At 45.3% G+C, this 24060-nt stretch overlaps 2 protein-coding genes across 4 annotated transcripts in view; both read right to left on the bottom strand.

Moving 5' to 3' along the window:
* Nucleotides 1-1370: 1370 nt before the first annotated feature.
* On the bottom strand, nt 1371-6674 carry LOC311593105 (NADH dehydrogenase [ubiquinone] 1 subunit C2). Its single transcript, XM_084774198.1, has 3 exons — nt 6362-6674; nt 2406-2549; nt 1371-1549 (listed from the first exon to the last, which is right to left on the bottom strand). Exons 1-3 carry the CDS (start codon nt 6528-6530, stop codon nt 1500-1502), a joined length of 363 nt encoding a protein of 120 aa, XP_084630324.1. The 5' UTR covers nt 6531-6674; the 3' UTR covers nt 1371-1499.
* Nucleotides 6675-13417: 6743 nt separating this feature from the next.
* The window catches only part of ALG8 (ALG8 alpha-1,3-glucosyltransferase), a 30263-nt gene continuing 19620 nt past the window's right edge, over nt 13418-24060 (bottom strand). For 2 of the 3 annotated variants that reach the window (XM_084772926.1, XM_084772927.1), the window contains 7 exons: nt 23913-24016; nt 22847-22967; nt 19863-20002; nt 18009-18148; nt 16158-16255; nt 15495-15567; nt 13418-14000 (listed from right to left, as the gene is read on the bottom strand). In XM_084772926.1, coding sequence (XP_084629052.1) covers nt 13769-14000; nt 15495-15567; nt 16158-16255; nt 18009-18148; nt 19863-20002; nt 22847-22967; nt 23913-24016 — 908 coding nt within the window. In that variant the 3' untranslated portion in view covers nt 13418-13768. The remainder of the gene's footprint in view (nt 14001-15494; nt 15568-16157; nt 16256-18008; nt 18149-19862; nt 20003-22846; nt 22968-23912; nt 24017-24060) is intronic. The other variant, XM_084772928.1, reaches the window with a different exon arrangement.

Here is a 24060-nt window from a genome sequence, read left to right as displayed (position 1 = left end):
AAGCCCTGTAACTCCAGTTGATGGGGACCCAGCACCCTTTCTTGCCCACTGGGGACACCTACTCAGTGCACAGACACACTTGCAGGCAAAACAACCAAATAAAGTAACAACAAATGTCTTAAAATCACATGCACACATAATACACAGAATAAATAAATGCAAAATATCTTTGTCTTGAAAATGGGTGAACAGGGGGCCAAGGAGCTGGCTCTGTGGGTAACGGCAATGACAAGCCTGATGCCCTGATCAGTGCCTGGGTCCCAGTTGGTGGAAGGAGAAAACTGACTTACAAGGTGTCCTCTGAGGGCCACACGTGGCATGGCACACACAAGTGCATTCTCTCATGTAAGACACACACACAAAGATGTGTATTGCCATGCATGGCTAAAATGATTTATGTGTGTGTAATGAGCTAATTTCTTAAAAAAAAAAAAAAAAGATTCGAAGATGGGGAGGAAGAACTGTAGGACCCAGAGGGGCAAGGATACCATGAACATGGCCCATAGAGTCAACTCCGCAGGACCCACAGACTGATCGGCAATCAATGCATGCATGGATCCTCTGCTTATGTGCTATGGTTGTTGCTTAGTAACTCCTGAAAGTGGGAGCGGGGGTGTCTCTGATCCTTTTCCTCCTACTGGGAGGCCTGGTCTTTTCTGGGGGTAGACAGAGGCAGGGCTGGGTCTAGGGGAGAGGGGAAGTTGGGGCAGGGGGGGGGGGCTGGGAGGAGCAGAAGTTGTCATTGGGATGTACTGTATGAGAAAGGAAAAGTTAAAATTAAAAAACAACACAAAACCATGCCCACCAAGCGTTCAGAAGTCAGGCTTAGTGGTGGCACACACTGGAATTCGAGTTGGGAGGCTGAGGTAGGATGGCTGGGTTGAGGCCAGCCCGAGCTACACAGCAAAATTCTGTTCAAGATGAATATGGCAGTATACGCCCGAAACCTGTGGACTTAGGAGGTGGAGGTATGAGGAGCAGGAGTTCAAGGCCACCTGGTTACAGAAGACCCAGCTCCAAACCAAAACCATACGTCATCCAGCGCTTCAACATATAGCCCTGGCTTACTGGTCTTGCTATGTAGACCAGGCTGGCCGAAAACTCATAAATCTACCTGCTTCTGCCTTCCCAGTGCTAGGATCAAAGGTGTGTGCTACCACACCCACCGAAATACATTCAATTCTTTTTTTCTTAAGGAGCCTTGCTGGAGAGACCACAGTTAAGAGTGTATACTGCTTTTAATTCAGTTCCAAGCACACACATTGGGCCACTCATACCCACCTATAAACTTCAGTGTATACACACACACACACACACACACACACACACACACACACACACACACACCAGAGAACAAGAAAGGACCAGAATACTCATAATAACCATTTTAATTATAGGTATTAACATATTAACCTAAACTTCAACTGTCACAGAAAGATATTCCATAAAATTCAGAAATATTCAGGCTGTGGTGAACAGGAGCAAGCCTTTTGAAGACTTCAACGCACTGGGTGGAATGGCTCAAGAATTTCACCATAAGTTTTCTTCTCTGTGAAAGAATCATAAAGGATTAATTTTAAAGTTATACTTAAAAAATTTGGTTTCTTGGGCCAGGGACGTGGCTCAGGAGTGGAACAGTTGCTGAGTGTGTATAAGGCCCCTGGCTTATTCCTTAGCATTCAAAAAATAAAAGTCAGGAGCTGGTTAAGAGCACTGACTGCTCTTCCAGAGGTCCTGAGTTCAAGTCCCACCAACCAAATGGTGGCTCACAACCATCTATAATGTGATTTGATGCCCTCTTCTGGCCTGCAGGTGGACATGCAGTCAGAGCATCGTGGTCATAATAAATAATAAAGTAAAATAAAATAAAATAAAATAAAATAAAGGTCAGGGTCGGGAGAGAGCTCAGCAGTTAGGGACACAGGCTGCTCTTCCAGAGGACCTTGGTTTGATTTCCAGCGTCTATGCGGCTGTTCATAACAGTCTGTGACTCCAGTTTCAGGGGATCCAACATTCTCTTCTGGCCTCCTCAGACACACATATGGTACACAGTCACACGGGCAAAAGTCCACACACATAAAATAATGATGATAACTTAAGTAGATAAATAAAGCCACATTGAAAAAAAAAAAGACAACACAGTTCATCTCACTGACGGAAGCCTGTTGAATGCTGGGCCTCCCCATACTCCACGCTGGAACTCAGTTCCCAGTGCGTTGGTATTACTAGGTGGGGCCTTAAAAGGTGACTAAGCAGCAAGGGTGTCACCACTCTGAATGGATATGTTCTCGTAAAAGACATGGATTCAAGAGGTTCTAGTCTATAACCGGCCAGCACCTGAGCCATAGACACGGACAACGAGACAGTATACACAGGATTTTCATTCTTCAATTAGAATAAAATACCTTTTTCAGGAAAATCTTCTGGATGTAATTTTATATATCCAAACATGTCACGGTCCTTCACAGCATACAAATAGTCTTGACGTTTTAAAAAATAATATCCAGCAAAGAAAAAGGAAGTAACATAGAGAAGCTGGCGATGCAAACCTGTAATTGACAAACCCCAAACAACAACAAGAACAAGAAATCGGTCAGAATGCAGAGAGAATTACACTCTGAGGTCGCACCTCAGACACACTACTGCGGTGTTCTTGCCAGTGTTCTCTCATAGAAGGAAGCCCCTCCCGCCAGGACCTCACACAGCCCCGGCTGGGACCTGCGCGTCAGCTCTTTCCTCTCCACACCTTTCTCCACCGCAGCGAACACAGTACTGCTCACCAAACACTTGAGTATGCTTTCATTTTAGAGCCTCTCTCCCATACTCAGACACTGGCTCCCAGATTCTCCCCCGACAGGGAGCTCATCCTTTTATCAGAGCCACCTGCTCGGATCCACTTTCACCTGGTCACCCTTTGCCTCCCACCCAACCGTTCATCTGTGAGACACTGTGCACCGGCTACTGCAGTGCCAGAGACTGCATCACCATATTCCAGGCGCAGACATGGCCGCCTCTGCAGTGGGTCCCTAAGTGTGGAGTGCAAAAGGTGCATTCATTTCTGTTATAAACTGTGTCATAATTTGTTCCTGTCTCCACTACCATCAGGGCAAGCAGTGTCTAATTCATCTGGCTATACCAGTCAGCAGCTAGCACCTAATATATATTTATTAAATAAGTGAGTGGCTTTACCAGTCAGCAGACAGCGCCTAATATATATTTATTAAATAAGTGAGTGGCTTTGGGCAAGTAAATTTACTATCTTTGAAAAAAGAAAATATCTGATGGATGGGTGTGCACACCTGTAATCCCGGCACTCCAGAGGCAGAGGCAGGTGGATCTCTGTGAGTTTGAGGCCAGCCTGGTTTACAAAGTGAGTCCAGGACAGTCAAAGGTTCACAGAGAAACCCTGTCTCAAAAACCAAGCACAAAAACACACCCAAAAAACCCATATGATACATTACCAATGTTTAGACTTAATTACCAGCTAACTTGGAGTGGTTATCAACAAAGCTTTTAAAATACAGATGACAGGGACTAGAATAAGAAGAAATCCTATTTAGTATTTCCACAAACGTAAAAGATACTTGTGTACGTTTACTTCACTGCCAGAACATGCCGTAAAGGCTAAGTGTTCTCTAAGGCTACAGTCCAAAATCCCGCATTCACCTCAGTCCCCGCTCTCCGATCAACCGCATCATGCATGGCCGCACTCCATCCTCCATGTCCTCCACTTACGCCTTTGGTCCCCAGTTGATGCATTATTCTGGGAGGCTGGAGCAGAAAACTGTTACACCTAACTCAAAACTTTTAAAATAAACTCCTTTATGATTTATGTAATGTAATGTTTGATTTAAATACCTATTTAAAAATACCACCGGCTGTGGTGGTGAGCACTTGGGAGGCAGGCAAATCCCTCCGAGCTCTAGGCTAGCTTGGTCTACACAGTGAGATTTTTGTCTCAAAAAGAAAAAAAAAATGGAAACAAAAACAAAAAGAACCTATACACTGGGGGGTTAAACATTTCTTGGGCAGAAGTGTGCTGTGAGTGGAAAAGGTTTAAGAATACTGATCTAGAACAACACAGAAGTGTTCAGTAAACGCTGCAGAGGAAACAGTCTTCAGCACTGCTATCTCCAAAGCAGCAAGGACAGACAAGAAATTCTGAGGCCTAGTCCTAAGTGCTGTCTAAACAGTATTTCATTTCATTTCATTTCATTTCATACAAAGATAGAAAGTTCCCTTGGAATTAAATCACTAGTAGGGTAGAGACAGTATCACACTCTAAAGCATATGCTCCTCTTTTTCTTTTTGGAGAAAGGGTCTTACTGTATAGCTTGGCTGGCTAGTCACGCTGTAGACCAGGCAAACGAAAAGAGAACCAACAGCATCCGCCTCCCTAGTGTGGGGATTAAAGGTGTACACCACTGTCCCTGACACAAAGCGTATGCTTTTCTCCAGCTTCTAGAAAAAAAGTTGAACTGGAGACAATCAGGTGCCACTAGCTGGCACAGAGTCCACATTTCAACCAATTTGTATTTCCTATGAAACATTCTTTCTCATATATATATATATATATATATATATATATATATATATATATATTCTTTTTTTTTTTTTTTTTGAGACAGGGTTTCTCTGTGTAGCCCTGGCTATCCTGGACTTGATTTGTAGACCAGGCTGGCCTTAAACTCACAGAGATCCACCTGCCTCTGCCTCCCTGAGTGCTGGGAATACAGGTGTGCACCACTGCACCCAGCCTAAATTTGTACTTCTTTTACGCTCCCAAAGTACGCTATCATGCCATCTCTATCAAAGCATGTGCCTATCACTCCAAGATCAATAACAGACATTTATTTTTATTTCTGGCTGACTTGCTTCTTGAAGTCAGCTCTTTCCCCCATACTCAGTATGTATACCCATGTCTGGTACAGAGAAAATTCGTTCTCACTCAGCACCTTTTGTGTTACGCTCCTTATCTATAGAACTCACTGAACAAATACACAAAAATCTATTATTCTCATTTGATAGATGAGGAAACTGGCAGATTGAACACATGACTTGCCAAAGTGACGGGCTTGGGCAAACGTGATATGCAGGAGGGGGTGGGGGTACAAACAAAGACCATTTCCAAGAGAGATGGGCTTCCAGGAGTATTTGAGTCCTAATGATCCTAGGATTTCACAGATGCTGACCTTCAGGCCTAAGGCAGAGATGATTAGCTGGGATAATTCCTAGTGGTTGGAACCATTTCATTAGCTTTCTTGTAACTGTGGCCCTTAGCAGCCAACTGAAGGCTTATATTGCCGACAACCTGACCCTCGCCAGTGAACTCCCTCAACCCTCAAAAGTCCAGGGGACAAACTGCCACCACTGACATAATGTTTGCAGCCTTACTACCCCAATCTTGCACAGTAGGTAACCAAAAGCACTCGCTTTCAGAAGTTCTTGCACCCCCCCCCTCACGCCTAGAAAACTTGGTAACTTTTGCCTGATGTTCAAAGTTAAGTTCACTGATAAAGACATCAGCCACTAAACCTGACAACTGGAGTTCAACCCCTGGATTGGTGGCGGTGTGAGAAGCAATTTCCTTAGGCTGTCAGCTGCCCTCCACATTCCCACCCACAAACAATAAATACAGTAAAGTTCAAAGACATCCAAGGTTAGTTTGTCTGTTTTTGGAATTCTAGAGTTCTTAGCACAGTTACGTTGTCAGCTATAATCAATCCTGACAGGAAGCCAGTGACACACTAGAGTATATTGACAGTTTATTGACAGTCTCCTATCCGAACTGTTGTTCCCTGAACGGCAGCAGTGGTAGCATCTGGAGTTTGTACACATTAGTCCCCTCCCCAGACCTTAGGGATCAAACCAGTATTTTAACAGTAGATCATTCTTACATGCTCTGGTTCTGAACGCACAAACCTAGCTCCTCTCCTTAACTGGCCATATGACCGTGGGCAAGCTGCTTTAACCTCTCTTTGGCTCCGCGTTCTTCTAACAATACTTTCCCAGGTCTTTTTTTTTTTTTTTTTTTTTTTTTTGGCTGGGCGGGGGCGGGGAGAGACCTACTGTTATCACGAACTTCAGAGCGGGAACTGTGAGGAGCCCTCTGGGGTCCTTCATAGATCGTGGGGTTCAGAATTCCTTGCTGCGCCGCACTTGGCTTTCTTTAATGTGGCTAAGCTCTGAATAGCTCCAGGGGGTGCATGAACCGGGAAAGCCAGAGGCTCCCAGCTAGGCAGCAAGGCCCAGAAAAGCCCGGATCCCGGGGGCGGACCGCAGCCGGGAGCACCGCAGCCGGGAGGACCGCAGCCGGGAGGACCGCAGCCCCTCTTCCCGGCGGCCCCCGCGCAGCCCTCACCTGCTTTCATCACAGGTTTCATCCGCAACGCGTTGTCGAGCAGGCCGGAGCAGTAGCCCAGGAAGCCGATGTAGACGAGCCGCGGGTCGTTCAGCCTGGGCGGGGGCAGGCTCCGGGCCTCATCCGGCAGGAATTTTAAGGGCTCGCGGCCCGGCCGTCCGTCCATCATATTGATGCCGTTTCCACCTGAGGTCTCACCTCAAGATTCCAACTATTAAGAAAAACCACGAACCCCGCGACCGAGCTAAGGTTCTCCTCCGAGCTCCAGGCTGAAGGGCATAGGGTACGGCGGTGCAGCACCGAAAAGCTTCCCTGTGCGTGCAACCGTAGGAACTCCTGCACGCGAGGTTCCGGGTTACTAAGTGGCCCACAATGCGTGCAGGCCTGCGCTGACATCGGAGTGAGGGTTTGGGGGCCAGGCACCAACGCAGTCCAGGGGTACAGTGAAGGATTCAAAGTGGGCAAAAAGTAGGAAACATTGATATTTGCTTGTTTGTTTGATCCAAAGTGGGCAAAAACTAGTAGACATTGTTATTTATTTAGCCCAGTTCTCGCATACGAAATTGTCTTACTCACCTGCCCCCACCCCCACCCCCGCCTCCGCCCCATGGCTCTTCAGAAAAGGTTATCTTTGCAACCAACAATCAACACTCACAAGTGGTTGTGATAGTTCTTTTATTGAAAGCCCATAAAAGCTAGCTTTCTGGGGTTCCGGCCTTTCATTTGCAGTTGCACGCCCGACTCCCCAAGCCTAAAGTTAAGGTACTGTCAGCAATAGAGTGTTCAGAGAAGGAGCAGATCTTTAACCTATTCTTGAGATCCAGTTCTGGTGATAGTCTGCTAAAATGGTTCCCTCCGGGCCTTTAGGTCTATGTGACTGAGGGGAGTGTTCCCTGTAGGAGTACGGAGCCAGAGAAGGAATCTATAACGCTCTGTCAAGCCGTTGTCCAGTCTCTCTCTCTGCTCACCAACCTAGAATAAAGGACATTTCCATATTTGAGCAGCTCCCTTTCCAAAGCCCTTCCTGAGACTGAGCTAAAATGCCTTCGTCTTTTGTCCGTCTCTTTGTGACTTTTAGCATTTAACCCAGAATGCTCACTAAACCACAGGTCAACACAAATGGCTATGCATCAAAGACCTGAGCGCTAAATACCAGCGCAGAGCGAAGTGTGGGGATAGCCCTACATTTTTGTACTCTTTAAGAACGATTTGTAAGACACATAGATAAAAGCGTTGGAGTGTGTGAGCAAATCTTTTATAAGCATAGCAGTTGGCCCGCAGGAAGGTCATCCTTGGGTACAGGATGTACAGGGTGCAGGACTTCAGAGTCCCTGCCTAAATAAAAAATAGATAAACAATACATAAAAGCAATACAGTTACATCAGCAATGAGCAGACCATGGATGAGAGGAAGACAAAGGGAGAGTTTTGTAGGGTCTGGGAGTCTACCTAACCCTTGCCACAGTCCTAGAATTAGCAAGTATATCTAAATTAATTAATTAATTAACTTATTTGGTTTGTCGAGACAGGGTTTCTTTGTGTAGCCTTGGCTGACCTAGACTCATTTTGTAGACCAGGCTGGCCTCAAACTCACAGTGATCTGCCTGCCTCTGCCTCCTGCGTGCTGGGATTACAAGTGCGCAACACTGTGCCCGGCTCCCTTAAATCTTTTTTTAAAGCCATGTGCCACCATGCCTGGCTCTAGAATTAGCAAGTTTAAATGGTTTTCTTTCTCCTGTGTGTTCAATAATGGTTTGAACTGGAAGATATTTATTCCTTTTTGAGATTTGCTTAGAGTTTTTCATTTGGTCCCACAGAGCTTGCTAGCTAATTAAGGTAAGGAGGAATAGGATTTAAAAGAACCAGGACTAGGGTCTCCTATTAGGGTGTCACCCCCCTCCCCCAGTAAAAGAGTGAGACCCCTTTCCATGGCTCTACTGATCACCTCTACCTTCTAGTTAACAAAGGCTGGGGGCTGGCTGTGTTGCTTATTATGCATGAGGCAAGTAGTTGAGTTTATTTTTATTTTTCAAGATAGGGTCTTTCCATGTCTCTGTGTAGCACTAACTGGCCTGAAATTTGCTGTTTGGACCAGGTAAGCTTCAAACTAATGGTAAGCCTCCTGCCTCTACCCCAAGTGCTGGGATGATAGCCCTGTACCACTCTGCTCACCTCCACCCCACTAAGAGGACGCTTCATGCCCAGAGAAAGCACGCCCAAACTGACATATGTTAAGAAAGATTTTTTCAAATAAAAATTATTTAAGAAAGCATATGTTAGACTTTTTCCTGGAACGCACCAAAAGATGTGAAAGTTCATACCTTATGGCCCAGTAACTATACATCTCCTAATCTGTCCTATAGAATAGTATAACACTGCAGGGTGTGTTGGCTCACACCTGTCATTCCAACACTTGGGGGCTAAGAAAACAGGAGTTGAGGTCAGCTTTGGCTACAGAGTGAGACCCTGTCTCAAACACAACACAACACAACACAACACAACACCAGGGCTGGGGATACAGTGATACAGGGCTTGCCTAGTATGAACTAAGCCCTGAGTTCCAGCCTCAGCTCAACAAAGCACAAAGCAAATGGAACAAAAAGAAAAATAACATGAACTATCCTTTCTGCGTTTCTTTTTTAAGGTAGAGTCTAGAAGGCTGGAGCAATGCCTAAGAGTTAAGAGTGCTTTCTGACCTTCTAGATGACCAGCACCCGCATTGGTTGGCTTTTAGCTGCCAGAAACTCCAGCTCCAGAGGGTCATATGCCTTCTGCGGCCATATACACACAAAGATGCACATAGACACACAACAAAAATAAAGCCAAGCTGGCCTCAAATACACCATGTAGCTCTGACCGGCTGTGAACTCGTGACCTCCTGTTTCTGTCTCCCACACCCTGGAATCACAGGTGTGTATCAGCACACCCAGCTTGCAGAATGACCTCTTGTGGTTGTTTTGCTTTTTGCCACAGGATTTGTTTTACAATTATATATAAAGAATTAAATCCACCAAAAATATTCTCCAGAGAGAATTCTGGATAGTTAAAACTATAAACACACATTTATACTATCACACATATTTTTGCACTGAACACACGAAGGCTCAGCGTCTCAGCTGTGTGCAAGGGGCTCTGTAATGGCAGCTCACCCACTCATCCTTAGCACACCACTCCTACTCTCCTCTAGGCCTCAATCTGAGACTTAGAACATGTTTTTTTTTAAACAACATGCGTATATGCACATGTGCCATGGAATCTTGTGGTGGACAAAGGGAAGTTTTTGGGAGTTTGTTCTCTTCTTTGACTGTGGGTTCTGGGGATCAAATGAAGGTTGTCAAGCTTGGTGACATGTGCCTATAAACACTGGATCATCTCACCTGGCTGATTTGAAAAAATACAAAGAAATTTACCTGCTGACACACGTTTGTCATCTTAGCACTTGAGAGGTAGAAGCAGGGTGCTTAGGAGTTCAAGAGTATTCTCAGCTACATAAGGAGTTCAAGGTCAGCCTGGGCAGTGGGAGATCTTGTCTTAGAAACAGTAACAAAGAAGGGTCACCTTGAACAACATATATGGAGATCTTGTGACAAATGAGCAGAGGATTGACAGCCTCATCCCAGGCAAGGATAGCTAGTTAGATGGAAGAGAAAGAAAAAGGCCCATTTATGTCTTTATGTCATTTATGCTTTATTTCTCTTCCTGGATGGCACCAAGGAATTTGGCATAACTGACCAGTCTACATGAAAGAAAAGTACATGTAACTCTTTCTTACAAAAGCATTTATTATTATTATTATTATTATTATTATTATTATTATTATTATTATTATTATTATTATGTGTGTGTGTGTGTGTGTGTGTGTGTGTGTAAGTGCCCTTGGGGGTCAGAAGAGGGCACTGGATTACCGGAGCTGGAATAGTCATAAGTAGTTTATGAGTGACCTGATACAGGTGCTGGGAATTGACCTGGGATCTTCTACACCCATATGGACTCTTAAGCACCGAGATGAGAGTTGGTGCATCCGTGCTCACACGCAATACTGTTAAAATGCTTAATGCACCACACCTGAAGTCCATTCCCCTTGTATGTACAAGTAAGGACCTCTATCACCCAGTCTCCTGGTACTCCCTTTCCATCTGTAAGCCTACAGTGTGCCTGGGAAGTCTGTTCAGGGACAGAGCAAGGCTGGATGGAGCTGTATCTCAGGTGGTAGAGTGCGTGCCTAGCATGCATAAGGCCCTAAGTTCAAACCCCAGCCCTGCATAAACTGGGTGTAAAATCTGTATGAGCTCAGGTTGTCTTTTCTTTGTGTGTTATTTTCATCAGTTTTTAAAAATTGTTTTAAAAATTACATGTATTATCTGTAGGCCCAGCTAGCAATCAATCAAGACACAGACACTATATTTTAAAATAGTCTTAGTTAACCTGGGGTAGGGCAGATATCAGTCCTCTAAACTACTTCCCATAGTGGGGCCTCAGGCTTGGGATCCCTGCCTCAATCCCATGCCATCTGCTTCTAATAACTCCTATCAAGCTACCTCCCATCCATAATCCCAAATACTTGCTAATGCTCTTCATCCGGGCCGGATTCTCCGTCCACGCCGCAGGCCATGTGCTTCTCCTCCAGCTAACCCATGGCGGCCTTCCTCTCTTCACTTCAGGTCTCCTTCTCTCCTCCTAGCAGTCTTTTTTCTTTCCAGAATTTTTCTCTCTCTCCTAGCCCCACCCATCTCCTGCCCTGTCCAGGTGGGGGGCTTTTTATTAAGCAAAAGGTGGGTCAGACAGCAAGCAGTAATTAGCATCAAAATACCTCAGACCATCCCCCAACAGAGACACATTTTAACGTTTCCTAGGATGGCCCCAAACTTGCTATGTAGTTGTGGCTGACTTTGAACTATTGACTTTCCTGACTTATGTGCCACCACACCTAGCTATAAATCATTTTAAATTACTTAGTAAATTGTGTGTGTTTGAGCTTTTGTGTGGTTTGTGTGTGTGTGTGGGGGGGGAGTATGTGCATGTGAATGCATGTACTGAGGCCCCAAGAGCGCATCAGATCCTCTGGAGCTGGAGTTAGTTACAGGTGGGTGTGAGTCACCTAACCTGAGTGCTGAGAAATGGAGTCAGGTCCTCTGGAGGAGCAGCACACACTCTTAAACCCTCTCTCTAGAGACATTGCCCCCCTCCCCCCAACTCCTTTTTACTCCTTTTTATGGTTCTGAACTCACTAAGACTCACTTGCCTTTTTGTACTTTTACCCACTGAGCTGCTGCTACTGCTTCTTCTTCTTCTTCTTCTTCTTCTTCTTCTTCTTCTTCTTCTTCTTCTTCTTCTTTTCTTCTCCTTCTTTCTTCTTCTTTTCTGAGACAGGGTTTCTCTGTGTAGCCTTGGCTGTCCTGGCCTTGAACTCACAGGGAACCACCTGCCTCTGCCTCCCGAGTGCTGGGATTAAAGGCCTGCACCACCACGCCCGTAGCCTAGCCAAGGTGGTTTCAACCTTCTTCTGTAGCCGTGGATGCCCTTTATCTCCTGATCCTCTCACTTCTACTTAACTGTTGGAATTTGTGCCAAAAATCTAGACTTCCCTGTGTACTTTGAGGAAAACAGATAAACACATTCACGGTGGCAGACCCCTGGCACAGTAGGAGCACATGTAGGATGGAAAGGCAGAGGGTTAGTGGACGCAGATAAACAGCAGTTGTTAAGCAATGGACACTTACGTTTCAGGCTGGGCCAGGAGTGGCGGCAAACAGCTATGATGCCACCACTCAGGAAGCAGAAGCAGGCAGGCGTCTGTGAACTCAAGGCTAGCCTGGTCTATGTACTGAGTTCCAGGCCAGCCAGGACTACAGCGAGTGTCTGAACCCTCCTTACCCTCCAAAAATTTCAGGCTATCTTTCATTTTAGAAATAAAGACGCTATGATAAAAAAATGGTTAAATAATTTGTGAGATGGCTCAGTGGGCTAATGTGCTTGCCACCAAGTAACTGGAGTTCAGTCCTGATACCCACATGGAGAAAGGACAGAACCGACTCCCCTGTTATCCCAGACTTCCACAGGTAGGCGCCAGTGCATACACATACCGCCACATAAACACACAAAATAAAGAAGAAAAAAAAAGCGCTTGATCTCCAAGCAGGCTGTATAACTCCCAGGCCCCTACTCTTTAATCACCATGCTGTGCTAGGTTTACTATTTACAATGTACACACACGGGGGGGGGGGGGGGGAGTAGGGGGCGCAGGGAGACTATTACTTATGCTGGGACTGAACACAGGGTATAAAGCGGATGGCTGAAGCTAGGTGTGCATTCCTTTCCCTTTGGTCCAGTCCCCATGTCTATGACTGGATCAGCACCCTAAGATGACATTGACTTTGGACTTTCTTAGTTCTGTAGGGGATAATGGGTAACTATAATGTATAAAGGCTGTGGTGACAGCTAATGTTGGCTGATTTTGAATGTGCAGTACATATATGGTAGGAAAACTGAGGACCTAGATAAAAAATGTTTATAAGGTAGTCTCAAGAAAAAAAAGAAAAGGGATTGGAGAGACAGCTCATTGGTTAAATACAATGGCTGCTCTTATAGAGGACCAGAATTTGGCTCCCAGCTTCTAGACATGTGGCTCACAGCACCTGTAAGTCCAATTCTAGGGGATCCAACACCCTCTCCTGGTATTCAGACACCAAACACACCTGTGGTGCACACACATACATGCAAGCACACATACACATAATATAAAAATAGATAAATCCTAAAAAAGTTAAATGGAGGAACTAAAACCACTTCAGAGTGTTCAGGAGAGGAAAGGTTACATTATAGTCTTATGCAAACCGCAGGGCTCTTAATGTGGTCTGAGTCTCAGTGGCTTGGGAAAGCAGTACATCAGACATATCTGGCTTGTTGAGTGTTATCACTGTATCATATTAGTGACGCCCATTCTCCTGGAACAAGGTGTACAGAACAGAGACAATACACCATCGGTCCATGTGCATGTCAGCAGGAAGCTATTAAGGGCTGGTAATGACCCAAAGCATGTTGGTATTTTATGCATAAGTACAAAATGACATTTTATTTGTATTTCCTTAGGTGCGGGATCTGATTTGCATTACATCCGAACAATGGTTAGTAACAGCTAGAGATGTTGCTTCTAGGCAGCTCCCGGGCACTTTCAGTGGGCACAGCGGCCTCAGTGATCGCAGCCTGTTCTAAGAGAGGAAAGTGAGAGGGTGAGTGGCTTCTCACCATGGAAACAATCCGGTTGCTAGGCAGGGCAAGGCCAAGTGTGGAAGAATGGTCCTTAAACAGATCTACTGAATAAATAGATCCTGCCACCGGCAGCTTTCTTCAAGTTCTGATTAATATCCCATGAAGTAACTGCTTGGCTTTCACCCAAACATTTCTTTAGTCATTGCTTCTTTGTCTTGCTGACAAGACAGCCAGTCAACACTGAGACATACAGCCTGGTCCAGGCGTATGTGATGCCCACTGCACAATACACTGAGGTCAGCAGCAGAGGGATGAAGGGAAACTTCAGCTTCCAGGAGGTCAAAGGGAAGAGGAATTCACAGCAGACTTCCAGAGGCCCCAGGCCAAGGAGGTAGACAGTTTCCATCCAGTTAAAGAGAGGTTTTTCTTTTCTGAAGGAGAGAAGTCTGATTTTAGATGAGTCGCACCCTGGTTTAGCAAACATCCACAGCTAATATTTTTCCACCTATAATCTCTCACTGTGTGACAGCCAAGGCTGAAGTCAAAAGACTGTTTAAGTTTCCCATGTAAAAAGACATTAATGCTATGCCACTCCATTATCTCAACAACTTAATCTGCCACATTTACCTCTGCTGCTCAGATAAAATTAGTCCTGATTTAGAAGACAGACAGTGGCTGGGCACTGCGACAACAGAATAAGAACATACATGGAACCAGGGATTCTAAAACATGTTTATGTAAGTCACACAGACTTTGCTATTTCAGTAACCTTTGAATTATTCACTCCAGTGGCCTTATGTACACTGCTCATGAGTGCCTATTACTAACCGCTGTCAAAACATGATCCTGGCAGAGCTACAGGAATGCTCCCCTCCAACCTCTGGTCTATGCATTTGTCTGCCCCAGAATCAAACAACATTTGATTTTATGTCCAGTTTCTTTTCTTTATCTTTTTTTCTGAGACAAGGTCTTTCGGTGTAGCCCTGGCTGTCGTGGAACTCTCTCTGTAGACCAGACTGGCTTTGAACTAAGAGATCTGCTCGCCTCTGCCTCCTGAGTAGGGGGATTAAAGGCCTGTACTCCCCCCACCCCTGCCCCAGGAATTAAGGATACAATTTAGGCTGTCATGTAAGAAGGTCAGGGTTAGGGGAATTCCTCCCTCTACTTATCAAGTATTTGTATTAGTTATAATACTGCTATAACTGTATGTGTGCAAATCTGTGCATATGCCATATGTACACATCTCTAGAGGCCACAGGTTGAAGTCAGGTGTCTTTGTAATTGCTTTTCTACCTTTTAAAAAAATTCATTTTATGTGTATGAGGGCTTTGCCTTCATAGCTGCCTGGTGCCAACAGAGGCCAGAAAAACAGGTGTTGGACCCCCGAGACTAGAGTTATAGATAGTTCTGAGTCTTGTGGGTGCCAAGAACCATACATGGGTTCCTTAGAAGAACAGCCTGTGCTCTTAACTGCTCCAGGCCTTGACATTATCTTTTTAGACTGGAACACACACTAACAGACATACATACACACAGACACACATATATACTCAGACAGACCCAGACCCAGACATACACCCAGACCCAGACATACACACCCAGACCCAGACATACCCAGACCCAGACATACACACAGACACAGACACACAGACACACACACAGACAGACACACACACAGACAGACACACACACATACACAGTCATACACACACACACACACACACACACACACAGAGTGCTGGGACTGCTTTCAGAGTGGGTTCCTAGGGGTCTGAGCTCTAGTCTTCTTGCCTACACAGAAGGCTTTACCATCCGGACCATCACCCCAGCCCCAACTTAAAGACATGTTTGAAGTCCCCTTTGACTACTTAAGAGCAAACATCTCACAAAAGAGAATATAACATTAAATGTACTCCTAAAATTACCTGAATAGTGTTTTCAGTGAGGAAATACTATAAACGGTGAATAGCAACATGAGTAAGATTTTAATGGGAAGTTCTGTTAAAAGAAAAAAATACAGATGACAAAATAGCACATGGACACTGCTAATATTCTTTTCTTTCTTCCTTTTTAAAGATTTATTTATTATATATACAATGTTCTGCCTGAGTGTATGCTTGAACACCACAAAAAGGCAATCTCATTATAGATGGTTGTGAGCTACCATGTGGTTGCTGGGAATTGAACTCAGGACCTCTGGAAGAGCAGACAGTGCTCTTAACCTCTGAGCCATCTCTCCAGCCCCCTTTCTTTCTTTTTTTTAGACAGGATCTGTTTATGTAACTTCAGCTGGCACAGAACTCTCTATGTAGACCAGGCTAGCTCTGAACTCACAGAGGTCCACCTGCCTCTAACTCCTGAGTGCTGGGATTAAAGGCATAAGCCACCACCGCACAGCCCGGCTAACCATTTCTGAGGCATCTAAATATACTCAAAACTAGGGGTAAACCAGAGTTTATATTTAAGAGAAAGAACAAGTCTCTTCCTTCAGAAGACTTCCAGTTGTTTAAGTTAGAGCTCACTGGCTTTAAGCCTGAACGGAAAGGGCACAGTGAGAAAAGGCATCTTCCTAAGCAGAAGCTGCTTACCTGCTGCAGTGAAGAGCAGAGGGAAGAGGGAGTAATGTCCTGTTGTGGTCAGAATCAGAAAAATTGTCGCATCTCCTGCTTTTTCCACAGACAAAAGGCTAAAAATAAAAATTCTTACAATAATTCCTTAACAAAACTGAATGTGACTGCAAAGAGCTTAAGTAAATATGTCTGTTATTATTCTTAGGACTGGCTAAAGTAAATACTTTTAATCTCTTTATAAAATGAATATTGATAAGCCCCCTGTGAAATAAATACTGGTTTTGTTGTAAGTCCAATTCAAATGAGAACTATGTGTGTTTGTTTTAAAGGTTTTATCACCCAAAGGTTTGCTTACCTTATATGTATGTTTTGTCCGCATGTATGCTTTGTCTGCATGTATGTTTATGTACTATGTGCACGTGTGCTTGGTGCCCGTGGAAGAAGGCATCAAGCCCCTGGAACCAGAGTTATAAGTGCCAAATGGGTGCTGGGAACTGAGCTGGGAAGAGCAGCCAGTGCTATTAAGTGCTGAGCCATCTCTCCAGGCCCCGGGTGTCATTTTTAAAGCAATCAATAAAACACTTCAAAGAGAATAGGGGAATGAGACAGACATCCTCCACAGAGAGAGAGAAAGAGAGAGAGAGAGAGAGAGAGAGAGAGAGAGAGAGAGAGAGAGAGAGAGAGACAGACAGACAGACAGACAGACAGACACAGACACAGAGAGAGAGACAGAGAGACAGAGAGGGAGAGAGAGACAGAGAGAGAGAGAGAGAGAGAGAGACAGAGAGAGAGAGAGAGAGACAGAGAGACAGAGAGACAGAGACAGACAGAGACAGAGACAGACAGAGACAGAGACAGACAGAGACAGAGGGTGGGAGGGAGGGAGGGAGAACTTTGCTCTGCTGAGTAATGAGGACTGGAAACTGCTCAGTGGAGACAGACAGGAAATTGTACTTAAGCAGTCACCTCCAAACCTACAGCCAACCTTTTAGCTGTAGTTCAATCCCTGGCCCTGCAGGATGAGTTCAGACTGGAGTGTGCTCCATTTGGCAATCTAGAAGTTCTATGGTTCCAAAGAAAACATACTGATCATAGTTTAAATGCTTTCTCATGATTTGAAAAAACACCTCAAACCCAGAAAAGGGCAGATTGCATTCCCATCTGTGTGCTGGATTTAATGAGGTGTCAAGTGGTCACTGCTCCATTTACAGGAAGAAGCTCACAGGACTCCACAGCATAATCCCACTGAAGTCCTAACTGTGACTTACTCTCTAAGGCAGTGTCTTGGTATATACCAGGTGGCCTTGGAGTCATGGTCCTCTTGCCTCAGCCTCCTTAGTACTAAGGGATACAGGTGTGTGCCACCAAAACAAGCTTAGCTGTGTAACTCTGTAAGTCACAGCTCTCTGGGCCCTGGTTTCTGCAGATTCTAAGATGGAATTACACCAGTTTATTACCCTAAAGGATCTGAGCAGTGCAAAGTAAGGTGTGCAAATGATTAAGACAAGAAAGGAACAATCAAACAGCTCTGGAAAGTCTGAAGTGGACACATATGGAGCCATTTTGTGACCCTCAGTCCTTGGACTAACATGGAACAGGTGACCCCACAGCTTTATTTTTACTGATGTGTTGATGCTAAGGATGCTAGCTTTCCAAGGCCACACTCCTAGCCAACACTCAGACCCACTACAGTGTTTAATCATCAACAATATAGGACCAACACATGGATTTCTGCATATCTGAGGACCCTCACAGGTCTAAATAGCCAATCAGCCCTGGTCTATCCACTAGCATGGGCCTGTCGAGGGCAGCACAATCATTAGGCAGTAAGATAGTGGGAAACATGCCAACACTGAGCTCTTTGCTTACCTCATTGGGAGAATCGCAAAGAGTATGGCTTTTTCATGGACATGCCAACCAAACATGAAGGAACTCAAGGCACACAGAACCAGGCATCGGAGAAAGCCTCTGGGCCCTTGGGGTTTAAACCAAAGACAGAAAACAGAGGGCTAGAAACAACAGGCAGAGACAGAACTTCAGTATCATTTAAAGTGAGCTTCACAGAAGCAAGGCACATGCAAACACAGTCTGTGTCATGCCTGGAAACAGCAGAACTGGGGACTCTCCACTGCACTGGGATAATCCCTCACTCTGTGTACACTCCCCCAAAGCTAGCTTTTCAGAAGGAAGTGCAAGCCCATAGGAATATGTATTTACTTCATTAAAACGAACCTTATCCAAATTAACAAATGATAAGTTCTGGGGTATAAAATTTAACAGCTTACTATTTGTATAATTAGCTAATATTCACTGAACTTACTAGGTCAAACTACAAAAATTCATAGATGCTTTGGGGATAAGTGCATTAGATCTTTCCAGTGTTGTGAGCTACAGTGTAATTTACAATAATAAAGCAATTGCCCTCTATATATAGAGTTTACAAAGCTGAAATTTTATGGCTTTAAAAAATTTTACTTCTCTCTCTCTCTAGTATATGTATGTGTGAGCACAGTTGTGTGTGTGGAAGGGTATATACACAAAAAGGTCAGAGGAGGCTGCAGGTATTGTGCATTCTATCACTGCACTGTTCTTTTGCGGCAGGGTCTCTCGTTGAATGTAGAGCTAGGCTGGTGTCAGCAAGTCCCAGCGTCTTCCTGCTCTCATGCTGTGTACATGTGCGGCCAAGTCTGGCAGTTTGTATCATGGGAGCTGAAGATATGAACTCAGACCCTCGAGTTTGCACATCGTGTGCTCACTCACTGGACCCAAGGCTGAGGGCTGAGAATTTTTAAAACCTTAGCTAAAGCCTGTGAATAAGGAGAGTAGCGGGACTCAGTTGCCTGCATACCAATATGGCCACACAGTCAAGTGGGGCCAGGTGTCCTGCCAGGAGATCGTTTAGAAACCAAAATCAAAGCTAATGCGTAACTAGCCACAGGGATGAGATGTTTATGCTGAATCCTACTGAAACTATCGCAAAATTGAAGTCACCAAGAAGTGACAGATGTCAGTGAGAACTCTAACATTTGACTCAACCATAGCTTCTACTTTTTCCTTTTCTTTCTTTCTTTCTTCCTTCCTTCCTCCCTCCCTCCCTCCCTCCCTCCCTCCCTCCCTTCTTTCTTTCTTTCTTTCTTTCTTTCTTTCTTTCTTTCTGAGACAAAGTCTTGCTGTGTATAGCCCAGATTGGCCTCCAAGGGTCAATCTTCGTGCCTCCACCTCCCCTGAAGAGCTGGGGTTGCAGGCTTGTGCTACCACGCCTGGCTTCACAACAGACTGTCATGTGACATGCAAAGAGCTGTTGCTCCTCCCAACTCATTATTGCCATCAAGACAAAACATCCTGTTTTCCAGACACATTTTGATCATTTAGCCAAGGATGAGAGACACAAAACAGAGCCTGGGTGTTCTGCCACAGAGAGTTCCTTTCTCCACAGCATGTTCCATGCTTCCTACTTGGGCGTTTCTTTCTCCTCATGCCAGGATGGACAGATGGCTTAAACAGCCACTGGCAAGACTCTCTCACAGCGGCTGTTCTGGTAACCCTCCCTCACTGTGCTCCAAGTGACTCTGAGAACTGCTAGGAAATACTCCAGTCTGCAGGATGCCAGCCATGGAATTTCTCCTGCAGTTGGAAAGGCTTGAAAGCTGCAATTCAGTCAGCTCTGTGACAGGAAAAGCAGAGGCAGAGCTAGCAAATGAGAACCACGTGGCAGCTTCTTACCAGGATGGCTATCAGTGTGCAGATGAAGGTCGCCAAAGGCGAAACGGAGGGAAGGACTGTGTGCTGGAACTGCTGAACCAGGCCACTCGTCATCGAGGCCCTGGGGATCTGGCTGGGATCAAGAAGTTTCAATTCCAAACCTAGCGAGGAAGCAGACATCTTATGTTAATCAACACGCCTCCATTTCTTATGAGTCAGATCCTTGAGTAGTAATTTTAAATCTTTCAGCGCCTCACAGCCGAGTTTCATGAGTGTAAGTCTGAGCCGTGCTGCCTCCAGCAGATGCTTCTTGCTGGTTTCAGATGATAACCTACTGCTGTAGACTAAAACTGGAGCGAGCTGTTTGTGCAGCGTTCAGGAACCTCGTGGGCAGGAGCATGTGAGTAACAATCTTCTCTATCACTTAAATGATGCAAGCTATTTAAAGTGCAGACCATGTCACACCAAAGCGTTCATTTCTTGTAGCATCCGGTTCCCGGTCCTACATACAGCGGTCTTCATTGATGTCACCTTCCTACAGCCTCATCTGTGCTAATGTGGCTTAGTCTCAGTGGACTGAGTGAGTCCTCAGCATACCACCCTTGACAGCTGGGTCCCTCTGCTCACGAGACTCCCTCGGAACGACTCGCCCACTCTGACTGACTAACTTTGTCATGTATAGAGATCTTCTAAATTGAGAGGCAAGGCTGCTTTGCAAGTTCCCTGGAGCTGTTTCTGTGCTTACTTTCTCTACTGTACTGCGGCTGTCATTCATTCTATCCCCAAACACAGAAGTTCAACAACTCCTTGTCAGATGATGTAAGCCCCACCCAAAATGAACTCCAGAGTAAAAACGGGCAGGTCAAGACAGCCTGAGCACCTATAAAGCACTATCTACTGCCACTGAGAGCCAGCAATGTGGGGAACACGTAGCCTACCAGTGTATTTTCTATTTACTCCTTTCCCCTTCAGTTTTTGGTTCTTTTTTTGTTGTTTTGTTTTGAGACCTAGTCTCATGTAGCCCAGGCTAGCTTTGAACTCCTGATCCTCTTGTGTCTACCCGCCAAGTGTTGGGATTACAGCTTGTACCCTATACCCAGCTCCCTACCCTCTATTTAAGACAGGCTCTCATGTAGTCAAGCCAGCCAAGAATGATTCTGAACTTATCTTCCTGCCACCACCTTCGGAGAGCTGGGTCTGCAGGTGTACCCGCCACACCTGGCTGGGTCTGCAGATGTACCCGCCACACCTGGCTGGGTCTGCAGATGTACCCGCCACACCTGGCTGGGTCTGCAGGTGTACCCGCCACACCTGGCTGGGTCTGCAGATGTACCCGCCGCACCTGGCTGGGTCTGCAGGTGTACCCGCCACACCTGGCTGTGCCATGCTGGCAGTGGAACACCTGGCTGTGCCATGATGGCAGTGGAAGTTAGGACCTGCACTCCACCAGCTGAGTTAATCCCTGGCCTCCCTAATTCTATCTTAAAACTAACAGCTGTTCCCCTGCATTGCTGAATGTCACTGGCTTTCCACCTGAGACATCGTTGGGGCGCAGGTACACACGGTAAAGTACAGCAGTTTCCCGACTCAGGAAGGCCAATCAGGCCTTGTACTGCACTCTGGGTGACTGGTAATAGCTTTTCTGCAAACGTCTGAAGTAGCTTTGTAAGAATGCTATTATACTGATGCTGGACTCATGAGTGAGGGTTGGAACCAAATTATGATTTCTAAAACTAAATAAGCAAACAAAATATCAATTTCTCATAAGTACATAACAGACATACTGGAAGTCACAGTGCAGCTAGCATCTACTACCATGTTCCCAGGCTTTGTTTCCTTACTTTAGATCCAAGCACACAGATGGAGTAACCATTGGGTACCACAACCAAATCTGGGTCTGGGTGGCTCCAAAGTCTCTACTGCTGATAACACCGTGTGTGTGTCTGGTCCTAAGGAGGTCAGAAGAGGGCATCAATCCCCTGGAAGTGGAGCTCAGGTAGTTGTCAGCTGTCTGTAAGAGCAGCCCCTACAATTATTTTTATGCTGGGAGGGGTGCACATGTGCAGGTCAGAGGACTTGAGAGAGTCAGCTTTCTCCTTTTATTAAATGGGTTCTGGACTCAAACTCAGGCTGTCAGTCCTGGCAGCAGGCTCTTCACCTGCTGAGCTATCTTGCTGGCTCAACCTAACATATATTTATTCTTGCTTTCACTCTTGACAACATGCTTTGCAGGAAAGTAAGGTCAAGGAATCCCCCAGGTATTGTGACGCGAGTAATACTAGGGTAACTAAGTGACTGGGCAAGGTGCACAGCCATCAGGTTAGGTAAGGGTGGAGATCAGGACTCAGCAAACAGCATACAGTTCAAATGCAGCCTGTGGCCGGCATCTGTGCAGCACTGAAGCTATCAGAGCTTTTGACTCTTTGTAAAGACAGGCTCATTTTTCTTATTGGTCCAATGCCCAGAGTCACAGTTCATATTTATTTTTCCCTTCTTCAAATATTTCAGTTTAAAGGTAGGGTCAACTCTGCTGAATAGTTTTACTTAAGGCAAAAACTCTCTTCAAGCAGTGTCTAAATAAGGGCTGCACTATAGAAAGGGCTTGGAGGGTTAAGAGTCCAACCAAGAACCCGAATGTGGTTCTGAGCACCCACGTCAGGTGGCTCACATCTACCTGAAACCCCAGGTCCAGGGGACCCAACGCTCTGGCCTCTGTGGGTACTTGCACTCTAGTGCATCCTCCCATTAAAGATACTTTTTAAAAGTGTCTAAATGTTTAATCCACTCACCCAAGGAAAGCTACAACCTCATAGGCACGAGGAACTTTTATAAGGAACGCAGTCCACTTACTGCTCAAAAGACTTGGTCTCAAGCAAGTGTGGGGCCGGAGACCAAGTAATCCAGAACACACATCTAAACACAAAACATGGGCAGCTGCTTCCACCTCCTGATGGGACTAGTCCTTTCAGTACTCATTGTCTAAGTGAAAATGCTGGGTACCATACCAATGACAGACAGCACTTTATCCAAAGCATTGTACAAAGCCCAGAAATTCGGAGCCCAGTAGGCATGGCAAAGGCCCCTCTTGAAAGGAAAGAGTCGGGAAAAGACTTGTGGCAGCTGGTTCTGTCAAAAACAAGAAATGAAACCAATTAAATAGTCATCAATTTTTTTCCCCCAATTCTAAAACAGAACAGTGAAACTGCTTGTGGCATAGTGTGTAGAAAGTTCAGCAGCCTGGGTTTCCATCTTTGTTTTTTACTCCAATCAAGTCACAGACTTTTTTTTTTCAACTGGCCAGTGAGCCACATAAGAATCATGCTACTAGGAAGGACAACAGAATTTACGTGGTGCAAACAGCACAGAATGTAGTCAATCTAAGTCTGCTGAAGTGCTGGGGAGCAAGGTCTACCACAAAGATGCGGTGTTTCTCAATTTTTTTTTAAAAAAAAAAATAAGATTTCTTTATTATGTACACAGTATTCTGCCCACATGTGATCCAGCAGGCCAGAAGAGGGCACCAGAACTCATTGTAGATGGCTGTGAGCCAACATGTGGTTGCTGGGAACTGAACTCAGGACCTTTGGAAGAACGGACAGTGCTCTTAACCTCTAAGCCTTCTCTCCAGCCCGTTTTTCATTCCTAATACAAAGTAAAACTCATTTTTGGATGTGGAGAGAGAAAAGAAAACATCTGAAGACTTGTCCAGCGTTTGCTGTGTACAAAGGACTGAGCTGGGAGGCTAGAGCAGCTGCATTTGAGTGGAATCCACACTGAGAACTAGCCCTCTCGTGTAAAAGAGAGTACAGTTGCCTCACATACTCCCTACTTTACTGTGACTTACGTTATTTTTTAAAAAGTAAAGCAGAGAGTTGGGTATGGTGGTGCACGCCTTTAATCCTAGCACTCGGGAGGCAGAGGCAGGCGGTTCACTGTGAGTTCGAGGCCAGCCTGGTCTAGGATGGCCAAGATAACATAGAGAAACCCTGTCTCAAAAAACAAAACAAACAAAAACAAAAACAAAAACAAAACAAAAAAAGTAAAGAGCAGAAATAAAATAAAATGCCTTACCAAGGCCAAGAAAGGGCCCAGCGAAAGAGCAGAAACCAGGAGAACAATCAGTCCCAGGGAAATAACACGGACAAAGCTGAAGCTAGTCCATCGCACACTGCCATCTGTAGACAAGAAAAACCAGCATTAGCAGGAGCATGAAGACATG

The sequence above is a fragment of the Acomys minous genome (assembly GCF_964271855.1).
Source record: "Acomys minous genome assembly, chromosome: 2".
In the NCBI taxonomy this organism is placed as follows: Eukaryota; Metazoa; Chordata; class Mammalia; order Rodentia; family Muridae; genus Acomys; species Acomys minous.
The sequence above is the reverse complement of the archived record's forward strand: the minus strand, read 5'-3'. Positions and strand labels throughout refer to the sequence as shown.